The 16,530-nt window shown below is 41.1% G+C and overlaps 1 protein-coding gene across 1 annotated transcript; it reads left to right on the top strand.

Annotated features, from left to right (window-relative positions):
- Positions 1 to 2,114: 2,114 nt before the first annotated feature.
- LOC306709268 (myosin heavy chain, fast skeletal muscle-like) lies at positions 2,115 to 16,288 on the top strand (the record flags this gene model as incomplete). Its single annotated transcript, XM_079177335.1, has 39 exons — positions 2,115 to 2,318; positions 2,629 to 2,772; positions 2,855 to 3,011; positions 3,355 to 3,382; positions 3,487 to 3,598; positions 3,682 to 3,774; positions 3,892 to 3,955; positions 4,049 to 4,147; positions 4,225 to 4,328; positions 4,413 to 4,551; positions 4,649 to 4,767; positions 5,827 to 5,976; positions 6,072 to 6,242; positions 6,328 to 6,637; positions 6,764 to 6,852; positions 6,932 to 7,019; positions 7,123 to 7,240; positions 7,319 to 7,442; positions 7,574 to 7,710; positions 7,792 to 8,047; positions 8,146 to 8,388; positions 9,518 to 9,694; positions 9,779 to 9,924; positions 10,006 to 10,096; positions 10,174 to 10,563; positions 11,073 to 11,199; positions 11,356 to 11,474; positions 11,568 to 11,764; positions 12,234 to 12,417; positions 12,503 to 12,668; positions 12,754 to 12,878; positions 12,962 to 13,270; positions 13,635 to 13,838; positions 13,931 to 14,056; positions 14,130 to 14,300; positions 14,962 to 15,066; positions 15,199 to 15,294; positions 15,896 to 16,030; positions 16,247 to 16,288. 39 exons carry the CDS (start codon positions 2,115 to 2,117, stop codon positions 16,286 to 16,288), a joined length of 5,859 nt encoding a protein of 1,952 aa, XP_079033461.1.
- Positions 16,289 to 16,530: the final 242 nt, after the last annotated feature.

Raw genomic sequence — 16,530 nt, 5'->3', positions numbered from 1 at the left:
ATTATAATCAAAGATTAATTTATTAAACTACATAGCTTATTTGTTTTGGCTCTACAAAGACAAAACGCAGTAGTTTACATATCTTGTCAAAATGGAGTTGGACCAAAATCTAACTTTTTGACACCGAAAAATGAATTTGCCACAGAACTGTGCAATTTAACAAAAGAAAACAGTCAAAATGAATCAAACTGCAGCAACTATGAGAAGCTAATGCACACACTTTGTCTTGTTTCTCGTAATTTAAATATTTTTTACATTCAACAACTTAGTAATTAAGTTTACTTTTATATGCAATTAAATAAAGACGTAACTAAATCTGATGATCTAATAAAATCTAAAGAAGTACCAGCGGGTAAATAGTCCTGCTAAAAGCTAGTATAATTTACGCTAGTATATTTTAAGTATATTCATGTCACCATTTCAGTAGTATGGTCTATTCCACATTGTTAAAGTGTCACTGTCTAGTTACAATCATGTATCTCCAAATGTGATGATTTAGAAAAATAAAGGATTATATTTATTTTGGATAAACCTTTTAAAAATCATATTGGATTTTAAGCTTTGGTTTTATGCTATATTTCTTCTTGCTACAGAGCCTATACACTCGTACTTATTTCTGGATATTAAGAGATGATTTGACGCATTTTCAAGATGACAACCTGCTGTTCACACTTGCTCCCCCGATATGAGGAGAGCTCGAGTTACAGACTGCTTATTCTAAATGGGGTAACAAAGCTGTCGTCATGTGTTTCTACACATGCACAAGCTGAACGCCGTCATGTGTTAACTTGTAAACAAAACAGACAAACCAGACGACGTCCCTCAAGGTGGTTTAGCTGTCACTAACCTTGGCGTGGAATAGATATCATGAGATAAGTTGCAGACTAATGAGTTATGGTTTGAATAACAACAATGCCATTTTATTTAAATGTATGTATTTAATATATGTAGTAAATAAATGTATATGCCATTAGGTTTTAGTCCTTGTCCAAAACTATTAAAAATATCTCACGAATATCAAGGGCAGTGTCTCTATACATTACTTTAAATGGTGGTGTACCACAGGGTTCAATTCTTGGCCCATTTCTGTTCTGTGTACAAGTTACAACGAAGCCATTTTATTCATCTTTTTGATGTTATCTAATCCCTATGTTAATGATGCGCCATTATCCCTCTAATTTAAATGGCATGACTGTTTGAGACTTTTTTTTAACTTTAAATTATTTGATACTAATTAAATTAAGTGAACAGCTGTGAATTTTTTAGAACGAAACTGGCAGCTTTTGGTAGCCAATTAAAACAACCTTTTTCAAAAATGGAATAAATGCAACAATTTAAAACAATTCCCCAATAAGAAATAATCTGATTTGTACACTGGACAAAAAGTTCATGTTCTCTCGCCGCATTCCAAAAAAAGTAACGTCGACATTGTAGCGACATCTGTCTGGAGTTCAATCCACTTAATCCAAGCAAGGTGCCTTGGAGGCGAATGAGCAGGTGGTCCTGGATGAACATTAATGTCATGATGCATCGTGGAGACACTGAGTTACAGATGGTTTATACCCATAAATACACACAATGACAAGTTTCTTTCTCTAAATCAACAGTGCCACACTAAACACAGCAGCTCATTATACATTAAACATGAGCTGTAGTCCCACTGAGCAGCTAAACAAACGTTAACTAGCTAATGACAGGATGGAAGGCATGTAAAAATAGTGCTCGAGGATCATCGCCTGTCGCTGCAGCCATGTTCCTATTAACGTGAAAAGATCCTGTGCCATATTTAAGAGCAGAGCATGGACCGCTAATGCGACTTGATTGACATTTGAATGGAGTGACATTGCAAAGTTTGGAGTGTCCGGTTTGCTTCAGCAGGACATTCGTCTTGATAAAAGGAGCCTCAACCTCCTGCTGCTGTTCACTTAGAGTCCGGCCGTTGGTGAGATCACTTTCCCCTCCGGCCTCTGTAACATTGGTGGCTTTGATTCAATTCTACTGGGGTGTGTAAACCCGGTAAGTAAGATACAAATTACATTAAAAAAATCCTTTTTAATTGTTGATTAATTGCAATTACTCACTTTCTTGCTTTTTTTTAACTTTCAGATTTCAACATGAGCTCTGACGCCGAGATGGCCCAGTTTGGGCCGGCGTCCATCTTTCTCCGCAAACCTGAGAAGGAGAGAGTCGAGGCTCAGAACCGGCCGTTTGATGCCAGAACGGCCTGCTTTGTGCCCGATACCAAGGCGCTGTACATCAAAGGTGTCATCCAGAACAAAGATGGGGACCAAGTCACCGTGAAGACTGAAGCTGAGGAGGTAAATATGTCTGTAAACAACTGAATTACTATGCAAAAATATTAATGAAAACAATAAAAATCATGTTACAGAAATAAACTAGAACCAGTTGCTGCTGGGAAGGTATGAAAAAACCACTCTATAGCCTCAGCTGGTTTTGTGCTTTTCCTGTTTAAAGAAACCCACTTTTTATTCATTTTCAATGTTACATTTTATATTCTCATTTGTTTTCATGTGCTACTTTTTCTTTCCTCGCTGATCGATCCTGAACATCCTATTTTCTCCAATCGATACCATTTCATCTTCTCTTCTCACTGTTTTTTCCCCCCAGACTGTAACAGTCAAGGAGGAAGATTGCCATCCTATGAATCCCCCAAAGTACGACAAGATTGAGGACATGGCCATGATGACGCACCTCAACGAGCCCTCTGTGCTTTTTAACCTCAAAGATCGTTATGCAGCGTGGATGATTTATGTACGTAATTAAGAGGGATATTTTCCCCTCTCTGTGTGATTCTCACTCTCTTGCCTCACACACTGTATCTTCTCATCTGCAGACGTACTCTGGGCTCTTCTGTGTCACTGTAAACCCCTACAAGTGGCTGCCGGTCTACGACCAAAAGGTGGTGTCGGCCTACAGGGGGAAGAAGAGGATGGAGGCCCCTCCACATATTTTCTCCGTCTCTGACAATGCATATCAAAATATGCTTACAGGTGAGAAAGAGCGAGGACCTTTTGAGCCTCTTGAAGAATTACAGAGCCTTAAAACTTAAAACTGCCCTCGTTTAAACAAACATCCGGTGGAAGTCTCTCACAACTGTGTTTAAACAATCTGTTGAACCGGCATTTCTACATTTATTTAATTGTGCTGCAGTGTTACTATGTGTTGGATTTGAAAAGCATACATTTTAATTGTGTTTTAATTAAAATTCTGGGGCAAATATTTTGTCATTGGAGTATCCAACTCTTTTGCTAAGTCCTTTGAGTCACTTTTGTGACTTTAAACTGAGACAAAATATCACTGAAATCACTGAAGCTTATCTTTTATCACCAACAGATCGTGAGAACCAGTCTGTCCTGATCACGTGAGTCGTGTTGCATATCGTCTTTTTTTTAAACGTGTCGTATAATTCAGTCAATAACAGACGAACACGTACAGGTGTCTTTTTTTCTTCTTCTGTGTTCTCAGCGGAGAATCTGGTGCAGGGAAGACGGTCAACACCAAGCGTGTCATCCAGTACTTTGCAACAATCGCAGTGGCTGGTGGAGACAAGAAAGAGAACTCGTCTGGCAAAATACAGGTAATCACTCAACGAGATATACGCTTGATGAAAATAACACAAAACTACAATGAGATTGTGAGGAAGCTGGCTGTGTTCCGCAGGGAACGCTGGAAGATCAAATCATTTCAGCCAACCCTCTGCTGGAGGCTTTTGGGAACGCCAAGACTGTGAGGAACGACAACTCCTCTCGATTTGTGAGTGTGAGATTTAAAAAATGGGATCAGTCAAACTGCTACTGTCTCTAATTCCCCAAATCTTTATAATGAACTTTCCTTGTGCACATTCACAGATGATTTTTATGTATTTCACAGGGTAAATTCATCAGGATTCACTTTGGATCCTCGGGAAAACTGGCTTCCGCTGATATCGAAACCTGTAAGTTTTGTTTTTCCACATTAATAAAGCTCCTTATCTGCATACTTGACAACCGACAGTCATCATTGGATGCATAATTCAATTTTTTGAAAGATTTGCTGGAGAAGTCGAGAGTGACGTTCCAGTTGACTGAAGAGAGGAGCTACCACATCTTCTATCAGATAATGACCGGACACAAATCAGAGCTCATAGGTACGGTGAGGACGTCACATCTATAGCAGATATTTTTGAGGGATAATTAAATGAAATGTTTTTGTGTCTCTCCTCAGAAATGCTCCTCATATCAACAAACCCATATGACTTCCCCATGATCAGTCAGGGGCAGATCACCGTGGCCAGCATCGACGACAAAGAAGAGCTGATGGCCACAGATGTGAGCTCCCTCCTGTCCATCGCTTTAAGTGGCGCACACATGACTTTCATTGGCTTTAGCTGACTCTGAATTTTACATTAACAGATGGCCACTGATGTCTTGGGCTTCACCAGCGAAGAGAAACTGGGCATCTACAAGCTGACTGGCTCCGTGTTGCATTATGGGAACATGAAGTTCAAGCAGAAGCAGAGGGAGGAGCAGGCGGAGCCCGATGGCACCGAGGGTGACGCTTCTCACTACAAGTCTTTGTTGTTATCTGAGAAAAGAAAACGTGCAGACGGTGTTAACGAAAATGTTGTGTGTGTGTGTGTGTCTCTCAGTGGCGGACAAAGTGGCTTTCCTCATGGGTCTGAACTCTGCTGACTTGTTGAAAAGCCTCTGCTACCCCAGAGTGAAAGTGGGGAATGAATATGTCACCAAGGGCCAGACTGTCCCCCAGGTACCGTGACTGCTCCGAGATTTAACCAGTGATAATGCACGATGGGGTGTATTAATATAAGAAGATAATGCACATGGTGGAGGCAAAGTGGTGCTGACCTGAGATACTTTTAATATCGGGACACCTTGTCATGAATGCTTACAATAGTCTTGCAAATATATCCCTGATGTCTGTGTCAGGTTGGGATTATCAAAAGTAACACTTTAAGGATATTCTCACGTTAGCTGGAAACATTTCATCAGTTGCTAGCTAAACCAGTGCGCCAAATTATCCAAGGTGTTTTTATCAGGTAACCTGGTTCCTGCCATTTGTTCAGCCATTCACACACAGTAGGTCTGGTCTTGTGTGCTGTTACTGTCTCTGAGTGTCGCAGATCGGATTAAGAATGTTAAAATCACCACTGATACAGATTGGTTTGGACGATCTGAATCTCAGTCCTCATCTTCAATATTTTCAACAATTCATATACTGTAAGTCTGGTGTTTCATCCACCAGAGCTTAGCTTTGGTGGAACTAATATTATAGCCTTCATCATTCTGCATAGCTCGATCCAGGAAGAATAGAGACAGAAGAATGTCGAACAAATATCAGCAAGCTGGTTTAAGATTGATGATGCTGATTCTTTTCAAGCAACTTTATAACATATAAAATGAGTTGATGATCAACTCGATGATGCACAATTCTGTTATAGGGCGAATGTTACAGGCGAATGTTGGACATTATTTCCTTCCCTTTGGTAGAGGATGGTCCAGTGTATCTTATAATGAAGGATATAAGAAAGGAAGCATTGAAGCACCTTTCCTTAGCATTTAGAGAATTCAACCTGCTCGTATCATGGCTACTTCCAAATACTCCCTAAGAGTAAAAGACTTTTAGACTTTAGGCTTAAACTCTTAATATATGTCACTCGATACTGATCAGTTAGGGCAAAACCTAACAAACCACCTTAACACCTCAAATCATGTCCTGTTTGGACACGTTTAATAACTATATTTTCATTGTTTTTTAAATCTACGTTTTGTGTTCCTGATTCATGCTTCCTCAAAATCTCCTGATCAGGTCAGCAATGCAGTTGGTGCCCTGGCCAAGTCTGTCTATGAGAAGATGTTCTTATGGATGGTTATACGGATCAATGAGATGCTGGACACCAAGCAGCCCAGGCAGTTCTTCATTGGGGTGTTGGACATCGCTGGATTTGAAATATTTGACGTGAGTTTGGTCTCTTTTATGTTCATTTTGGTCGGTCGATGTTGATGAATTCTCAGTTTTATGTTGATGTGTCATGAGTTGATTCTTGTCTTCAGTACAACAGCATGGAGCAAATCTGCATCAACTTCACCAACGAGAAGCTGCAACAGTTTTTCAACCACCACATGTTTGTGTTGGAGCAAGAGGAGTACAAGAAAGAGGGGATTGACTGGGAGTTTATTGACTTTGGTATGGATCTAGCAGCCTGCATCGAGCTCATTGAAAAGGTAAGATTAATCTACTGCACATCAGTTTATATTTCATCTGAATTTAGACACCATGTACAATGTATGTCTGTGATACATTCAACAGCCAATGGGCATCTTCTCCATCCTCGAAGAGGAGTGTATGTTTCCCAAGTCCTCAGACACTTCTTTTAAGAACAAACTCTACGACCAGCATCTTGGAAAAAACAATGCTTTCCAAAAGCCAAAGGTCATCAAAGGGAAACCCGAGGCTCACTTCACTCTGGTTCACTACGCCGGCACCGTGGACTACAACATCACCGGCTGGCTGGAGAAGAACAAAGACCCTCTGAATGAGTCTGTGGTGCAGCTTTACCAGAAGTCATCGATGAAACTGCTGGCTTACTTGTATGCTTCATTTTCCGGCGCTGAAGGAGGTACAACATTGGCAAAGCTTTGGAATAATTAACGTCGTAGGGAAGGATTTATCAAAAGATCCCCTTAACACCCACCGGGCTTCATACGATGGCCAATACCAAATAATTCTTCTGTCTGCTTTGTAGAATCGGGTGGAGATGCTGGTGGCAAAGGTGCAAAGAAAGGAGCAAAGAAGAAGGGTGGCTCGTTTCAGACGGTGTCTGCAGTTTTCAGGGTAAAGAAATGATAATAATCTGTTTTAGAGATTACTTTTCCTGTCCTGCAAATATCTAACCACAATTGATCTCCTGCAGGAAAATCTTGGAAAACTAATGACCAACTTGAGGAGCACCCATCCTCACTTTGTGCGTTGCCTGATCCCGAATGAGGTTAAAACACCAGGTACAAATTCACGAGAGAAACTTCAAGTACAAAAGCTCTCGTTGGTGCAGTTGGCGATGAAATTCGCTGTTGCTGATCCATTTTTTTGTTGCCTTCACCGTAGGTATCATGGACAATCACTTGGTCATCCACCAGCTGCGCTGTAACGGTGTGCTGGAGGGTATCAGGATCTGCAGGAAGGGATTCCCCAGCCGGATTAATTACGCTGACTTCAAGCAGAGGTCGGCGTTGATTCCTAAGATAATTAATACCAATATATTCCAGTTTGTGATCATTTATCTTTATCCAAATCTGAACAGATACAAAATCCTGAATGCCAGTGTCTTCCCAGAGGGACAGTTCATCGATGGAAAGAAAGCTTCTGAGAAGCTCCTGGGTTCCATTGACCTTGACCACACTCAGTACAGATTTGGGGCTACAAAGGTACGTATGTGTCCAAATGCCTCACAGATCTACCTTCTAAAACCTTTTGGAAACACAGCGTAGAGACTTTATCCTTTACGAACAACACGTTGAGTCGTTTCATGCAGCTTCACTACAGCTTATTGTTGCAGGTCTTCTTCAAAGCTGGCTTACTCGGCACTCTGGAGGAGCTGCGAGATGAAAAACTAGTTTTTCTCATGACCCAGACTCAAGCATTGTTTCGTGGTTACCTCGTGAGAAAAGAAATCTCCAATTTAACTGCTCAAAAGTAAGTTTGACACCAAGAATTCTCTTCTACCATGACTGAAACTAATCCAATGCCAGTACAAACCTGACGTGTATCTCACAGAGACTGCGTCTGGATTCTGCAGTATAACCTGCGCTCCTTCATGAGCGTGAAACACTGGCCGTGGATGAAGCTGTTCTTTAAAATAAAGCCGGTTCTAAAGAGCGCAGAGACCGAAAAGGAGATGGCGACCGTAAAAGTGGACTTTGTGAAATCTAAAGAGGATCTGGTGAAGTCAGAGTCCAAGAGGAAAGATATTGAAGAGAAAATGGTTTCTCTTTTGCAGGAGAAAAATAACCTCCTTCTGCAAGTACAATCTGTGAGTGGCATCGCCAATGAAAACCACTGATCCCAGTAGAATCATCCAAACCATCATACATTAGTGTTGTTCTCACTCTGTTTTATTTTTCTTCTTAGGACTCAGAAAACCTTTGCGATGCAGTGGAGAAGTGTGAAAGCTTGATCAAGAGCAAAGTCCAGCTGGAGGCCAAACTCAAAGAGGTGACCGAGAGACTGGAGGACGAGGAGGAAATCAACGCCGAGCTCACCGCCAAGAAGCGGAAGCTCGAGGACGAATGCTCTGAACTCAAAAAAGACATCGACGACCTGGAGATCACTCTGGCTAAAGTGGAGAAGGAGAAACATGCCACGGAATACAAGGTCTGTGATTTTACCTGCATGGTTTGGTTGTTACCTCCATGTGTCTCCTTCTTAATGGAGCAGGTTATCTCAAAAACAACAGGTCATTTCAATAGAATTTGGTTGTTGCATGCTCGACCAATGGCCAACTAACAAAAGACGGGTTTTTGGTGCAGACGGATTCACCATGTGGCTGTTAAAAAGCTCCTTGCATTTTTTAACAACCTCGATTCTACGGCGACGATCCTGAAGAATTGATCCAATAGCTGGTTGTCAGATTGGTTTGTAACAATGAATTCCTGGACCAAGCCCCATTTCTTTCTTTGGTATTCTCCACAAATTCCAATAGTGACCATGTTCGTATGCCTGTGGGCTTCTTTACATAAATTGTCATAATCACACTTGCGACCATTATTTGTATCTTATTTATTTATTGTTTATCTACCATTTGGAATGCAGGACTTTTACTTGTGGAATATCTTTTTATTTTATTTTATTTCTGCAACCACGTTTATTTTATTCATATCGATTTTCAACTTTTGTTCTTTATTTATTCATCTGTATTTAACTTTTTATTCCACCACATTTGATCTGACAGCTACTAGTCGCACACAGATAATTAACTAAAAAAGCATGAGCAGTTTGCTAGACTTGTGTAACTTGATTAATTAGTTTCATTAAAGTACATTTAATAAACAAATTGAGGAATGCAGAACTTTTACTTCTAATGGAGTATAATTTACACTGTGATATTGTTTACATTTGATTTCTACAAACACATTTAGATGACACATGAACATATACATAATTATAATTATTTAAAATGGCCATAAATTATAATAATAACAGATAATGTGCTTTGACAGACAAAGCAAGCCAATATAACAGAGGTCCAACAAATCAAGACAAACTAAGGGAACGTTTAAACACTGATAAAACAGTACAACAGATCAAACAATACAAATATAATAATAAATACATCAAATAAAAAATATTGGTGGTCAAGAACCCTTTTTTCTTTTTACAATCAACCCCCTTGTAGCAATACCTCTTTTCCTGATCAGATATTGGCTTCTGTGAGTGCTTTCCAGCTGTGCTTCATGTTATTTTTCTCCATCGTGAACGTGTTTATAACGCACACTACCTTCAGGTTAAAAACCTGATGGACGAGCTGGCCAGTCAGGATGAAAACATTGGCAAAGTGACCAAAGAGAAGAGAGCCCTTCAGGAGGCTCATCAACGGGCTCTGGACGATCTTCAGGTCGAGGAAGAGAAAGTCAACACTCTGACCAAAGCCAAGGCTAAGCTGGAACAACAAGTGGATGACGTGAGTGGCTGCAAACAATAATACATTCAAATTCTCCGGTGTCACTTGACATCCTCATTACATTTTGTCCAATTTGCTTTCAAGCTCGAGGGTTCGCTGGAGCAAGAAAAGAAGATCCGCATGGACCTGGAAAGAGCTAAGAGGAAGCTCGAGGGGGATCTGAAAGTCACTCAAGAATCCCTGATGGACCTAGAAAATGACAAGCAACAATCCGAGGAGAAGATTAAGAAGTAATTTCCGACGCACTGATCGCACACAGCTTGTGTGAGGATTAATAAATCTTGACATCTTGTGTCTTCTTGACCTTGCAGGAAAGAATTTGAAAACAACGAGCTGCTCGGCAAAATTGCAGATGAGCAAATGATTAATAACCAGCTTCAGAAGAAGATGAAGGAGCTCCATGTAATGAAACTCACATTGAAGTTGTGCATTAAACACACTGATGACAACCCTCATGGTATATGCTTTTTTGTTTTAAGGCTCATATTGAAGAGCTGGAGGAAGAGGTCGAGGCCGAGCGAGCCGCCCGAGCGAAGATGGAGAAGCAGAGGTCCGACCTCTTCAGGGAGCTGGAGGAGATCAGCGAGCGGCTGGAGGTGGCCGGAGGAGCCACCTCGGTCCAGATCGAGATGAACAAGAAGCGCGAAGCGGAGGTCCTTAAACTGCGGCGCGACCTGGAGGAGTCCACGCTGCACCATGAGGCCACGACCGCCGCGCTGCGCAAGAAGCAGGCGGACAGCGTGGCCGAGCTGGGAGAGCAGATCGACAACCTCCAGAGAATCAAACAGAAGCTGGAGAAGGAGAAGAACGAGATGAAGATGGAGATCGACGATTTGTCCGTTAATATGAAAACAATTGCGAAAACCAAGGTGAGATTTTTTTTTTTATCCGGAATATACCATTAGCTTAATAACTACCATCAAATAAAAGACATTGAAAAGACTTTTAAAACATCCTTTCACATCTAAAGTCACAAAGTCTTTAGTCAAAGGTTGCAGGGTCACTACAACTAGATTCCTTTACAAGAAGAGAAACTTAAAAAGACGTAGCTCAAAAAAGTAGACAGACTTTTGGTCTATTTGACTCTAAATAGACCATAATTTACTAAATGAACATCATGAACATCATTATTTTCACGAGCCAAGGCTAAAAACTTACGATAACATGTTTGATTTTATCGTAACGTCAAGAGAAAGAATTGAGAAAGCTCAGTTTTATGACAACTTGAAACCAAACAATCGAGATCACAGGAGAGCGCCACAACTCTAGAAAAACTCATGATTTTAATCCGATTAACAGGGAAATTTCTTGAAAAATTGTTTGGCGTTAAGGCTGACATAAGGGAATCCAGAACTGACTTACCTTCACACACTTTTAGGTGAACCTGGAGAAGTCGTGTCGCTCACTTGAAGACCAGCTCATGGAGCTGAAGACCAAGAGTGACGAGAACACGCGGCAGATTTCTGATCTCACCAATCAGAGGGCTCGTTTTCAAACTGAGAACGGTAATTATGTTCCTCTTCTTGTTGAAGTTCATTAAGTGACAGAGTTTAGTATGTCCGTCCTTTTACTCGAGTAAAAGTACAAATCCAGTACTTCAAATTTGAGTAACTGTACTCTGTTACATTCCACCACTGTTTTTATTCTTTGGCTCGTCGTAGCTGAATATTCCCGACTGATTGAAGAGAGAGAGAGTCTCATCTCCCAGCTGACGAGAGGGAAACAAGGATTCACGACGCAGGTTGACGAGTTAAAGCGACACACCGAGGAGGAAACGAAGGTAATGGAAGATCTTTAGCAAACATCGTTCTGCTTTTTCTTGGCTTTTTCCTCCTCATGAAGCTCCCAATTGGTTGTCTCCCCCCCCCGACAGGCTAAAAACGCCCTGGCTCACAGTTTACACTCGGCCCGTCACGACTGTGATCTCCTCCGGGAGCAGTACGAGGAGGAGCAGGAGGCCAAAGCGGAGCTGCAGCGCAGCTTGTCCAAAGCCAACACGGAGGTCGCTCTGTGGAGGAACAAATACGAGACGGACGCCATCCAACGCACCGAAGAGCTGGAGGAAGCAAAGTGATCCCACCCTGATATTAAATCAATACATCAGGCTGTAGTATGAGACATCAAACAGGCACCAATATGAGTGCACATTTAGTTTTATCAGTTATACTGAAACTTTTTCCTGTATCTTTCTCCATAACTAATACCATTTTATATTATTATTTCCAGCAAAACTTCCAAGAAAGTTATTAATAATTATAGTCACGTAAAATAAAGCATTAACTTGTAAAACCTTTAATATCTATAATATCTGTCCTTCTGTCTTCAGATCTGTAAAACTGAGTTTCTCCATAAAGAATCACATAAAAGCACCACTTTAAATCTTGTGTTGACCAGAGATGTGCTCATTAGTTTCTTAGAAATAAGTAATTCAGCATGAAAAATAATGAATAAACGACTTAAACCAAAGGAAGAATGAATGGACTGAGACCCAAAAGGCGCCTCGGTAACATTTTAACACCAGTGGTTTAATGTTTGACAGGAGAAAGCTCGTTCAGCGCCTCCAAGAGGCCGAAGAACAAATCGAGGCGGTGAACTCAAAGTGCGCCTCGCTGGAGAAAACCAAACAGAGACTTCAGAACGAGTTGGAGGACCTCATGGTGGACGTGGGGCGGTCCAACAGCGTAGCCGCCGCCCTCGACAAGAAGCAGAGGAACTTTGACAGGGTATTTTATTCTCCATACTCACCACATCGATGTCTTTATATCACATCTGTAATCACGAGGAGCTCACGTTTCCCCTGTTGTTCAGATTCTAGCCGAGTGGAAGCAGAAGTACGAGGAGACTCAGGCGGAGCTTGAAGGCGCTCAGAAAGAGTCTCGATCTCTAAGCACTGAGCTCTTCAAACTGAAGAACTCCTACGAGGAAGCGCTGGAGCACCTGGAGACGATGAAGAGGGAAAATAAAAACCTGCAGCGTAAGTGGAATCTTAACCAGATGAAACATTGTGTTTGAGAGAAGCATTTCTTTATAAATCAGTGATTGGTTTTTTTAAAACGCAGAGGAGATCTCCGACCTGTCGGAACAACTCGGTGAAGGCGGGAAGACGATTCATGAGCTGGAGAAGTTCAAGAAGCAGGTGGCGACGGAAAAATACGAGATTCAAACATCGCTGGAAGAATCCGAGGTACGAGTGATAACAAGTATAGCCCTCAAATATGTCTTTGGCATTGATGTAAGTAACAACCGGTGTTTTTTCATTTTAAAAAGGCCGCCCTGGAGCAAGAGGAGTCCAAGATCCTACGCTCTCAGATGGAGCTGAACCAGGTGAAGGCCGAGGTGGACAGAAAAGTGTCGGAGAAGGACGAGGAGTTCGACCAGCTGAAGAGGAGCAGCCAGAGGGTGATGGAGTCCATGCAGGCCACTCTGGACGCAGAGGTGAGGAGCAGGAACGACGCGCTGAGGATGAAGAAGAAGATGGACGGCGACCTCAACGAGATGGAGATCCAGCTGAGCCACGCCAACCGGCAGGCGGCCGAGTCCCAGAAACTGCTGAGGAACATCCAGGGGCAGCATAAGGTAAAATTATAAAATGATTATTAATAATGATTATATATATAAATTAATCTGCTGATTATTTTCTCCATAAATCGTTTGATTTTCTGGTTTGTAAACATTTTTGAAAATTGTGAGAAATGGCGTCACATTCACCCAAAGTGACACCTTCACCATGTTTGTTATCATTACTAATACATTAACATTATTAACATTATTAAAAGGAAAATATTCACTTTTGTGAAGCTGGAACTATTGTTGCATTAAAATTTTCTGTGCAAAGAAAACCCATTTTCCTTTGAAATGTATCGGAGTAAATACTAGTTTAAAGCACCAGTGCCTCCACATTGTACTTCAATACATAAACCTTGTTACTTTACTTTTTTAGGACGCTCAAATCCACCTGGACGAGTCAGTCAGAGGGCAGGACGACATGAAGGAGCAGGTCGGCACGATGGAGCGACGGACGGCGTTGATGCAGGCCGAGATGGAGGAGCTCCGAGTCGTCGTGGAACAAACGGAGCGGAACCGCAAAATCTCTGAGCAGGAACTGATCGATGCCAGCGAGCGTTCGGGACTTCTACACTCTCAGGTGGGTTTTTTTAAGAACTGTCGAAACTTATCGAAGAAACGCTTTTTATTTTTGATCTGCAGAAGTCACATCTGTTTTATCTTTTTTGGCAGAACATCAGTCTTCTAAACGGCAGAAAGAAGCTGGAGGCCGACATCACTCGTCTTCACTCTGAGATCGAGGAAGCCGTCCAAGAGGCCAGAAACGCCGAGGAGAAGGCCAAGAAAGCCATCACTGACGTAAGTGTTTCACGTATTCTGCTCGTAACGCAGACGTGATGAGATTTTACAAAACTTTTTGTGACATCTCCAGGCCGCCGTGATGGCCGAGGAGCTGAGGAAGGAGCAGGACACCAGCGCTCACCTGGAGAGGATGAAGAAGAACCTGGAGGTGACGGTGAAGGACCTGCAGCACCGACTGGACGAGGCCGAAAACGTGGCCATGAAGGGCGGAAAGAAACAGCTTCAGAAACTGGAGGCTCGGGTATGTTTACTGTTACATAATCATAATAATAATGGTCGTAATGATCGTATCAGGAGAACATCTCTAAGAACGATTTGTGAGAAATTTAAAAACGTTTTTTTAAATGTATTTCATTTAAATCTATATATTTCAGGATGGCTTTGTATATATGTATGAAGTTATCTATTGTAGTACGCACTGTTGGCCATACAAATGTTCTCAGGCTCCCTCCATCAGAGCTCATTAAAGCTGCTACAAAGAACTTTCCTTTTGTTTGATTCTGTCGCCCCCTGTGGACTAAAGTGGTCGTGTCTCTGAGCACCAGAGTCCCTTTTAGAAAACCTCTCATGTTGCTGCAGCAGAGTCTGACAGTCTAGAAGAAAATCTAAGACATTAAACAGTCCAGAAGTTAAAATATAGGGACAAAGTAGCCTATATGCATATATAACATAAATAAAACATATAAAAGAATCTATTAAAGTAGATGTAGCACAGATTTTACCACATGTTCAACCATTGAAGGTACAAAGGGATCTTGCATCTATTCTTTTGAATAATGTCTATTTCTGTATATTATTTAAGTAATATTTCTAACATCAGCAGTCCAATAAAAACCCTGGAGGCCCACTGGAACATTAAAATGCTTAAGATCATAGAAAGGATCCTGAATTGTGTCCATCAGGTCCGAGAGCTGGAAAGCGAGCTCGAAGCGGAGCAGAAGCGCTCGACGGAGGCCATCAAAGGAGTCCGCAAATATGAGAGGAGAGTCAAAGAGCTGAGCTATCAGGTAGAGATGCAACAGATCTGCTTTTGTTGGTAATGTATCGAGCCCGAACGAGCATTTCAGCGACATAATTGTCGTTCAAAAAGATCAAATCGTGAAAGACAGAATCCAGAAGTTTGTCTCGACTTGTTTCAGTCGGAGGAAGACAAGAAGAACAACATCCGGCTGCAGGATTTGGTCGACAAGCTCCAGAACAAAACGAAGGCCTACAAACAACACGCAGAAGAAGCTGTGAGTGAATCTCCATCTGCAGACATAATGTATTCAAGATTCAAGGCACTTGTACTTTACTGGAGTATTTACATGTTATGCTACTTTATACTTCTACCACCACACCTCAAAGGTAAATATTGTGCTTTTTACTACATTTGTCTGACAGCTTTAGTTACTTCCTGTCCAGGTAAAACCACGTATCTCCAGATGTGTTGATGTTGAATGTTTGTGATAAACTGAAGGCTGAAGTGTTTCCTTAATGAGTTGAGAAAATCCTCCTTCTTCTTAAAAATAAATTAAATATGATGCATTGATGGAGATTAAAATAGTTAAAAACATGCATCATACACATTAATACAGCAGCAATATTAATCCAGAAACATATAATATAATAGTAAAACACTGACTGGGAACATTTTACTGCACAAGTAGTACTTTTACTTTCGGGACTTTAAGTGCTTTTAGCTAATAGTACTTACACACGTTTACTTAAGTAAGGTTCAAATGCAGGACTTTTACTTGTATCAGAGTATTATTACAGTGTGGTATTAGTACTTTTACTTAAGTAAAGGATCTGAATACCCCCCCCACACACTGACTGATACGGTGAACTTTCCAGGAGGAGCAGTCGAACATGCAAATCGCCAAATTCAGGAAGGCTCAGCACGAGCTGGAGGAGGCCGAAGAGAGAGCCGACGTGGCCGAATCTCTGGCCAATAAGATGCGAGCAAAGAGCCGCGACATAGGGACGAAGGTACTGATTGTCTTTTATTTCATATGCACAGTAAATATTCTAATATTTAGCTCTCAGTTTAGAACTCAGTGGTAGGAGAGAAGATATAAAGCTAGTTATCAGGGGTTTTCTCCCATAAATCCACATGTTTGGCTTCTACAATTAAATCAGATGTTAGAAATTAAACTTCTTTATTTAATCATGTCTTAATATAAACTGTTTTTGCATCGTTTGCAGGCACAAGAAGGACAGGGCGAGAAGCTGAATGTTGGACTTTAACTCTCCAGCGGAGCTGCAGGTTCATTTAAACACAGCTGGTTGCTGTAACTTGATTAAAAGTAACTTTGTTCGTGAATATGAAATAATAAAGTACAATGAAAAACATTATTAAATTATAAAACATGTTGCATATTCTTAAATTAGAATGTTTAATCAAATGATTAAGCATGTTAATACATTACATTTAGTATCCTTTAATTATAATGGTTAAATTATTATAACTTTGTTCAATCATTTCCTGT

Source organism: Pholis gunnellus (assembly GCF_910591455.1).
Source record: "Pholis gunnellus genome assembly, chromosome: 17".
NCBI classification, from domain to species: domain Eukaryota; kingdom Metazoa; phylum Chordata; class Actinopteri; order Perciformes; family Pholidae; genus Pholis; species Pholis gunnellus.
This window is presented reverse-complemented; position numbering and strand designations above follow the sequence as displayed.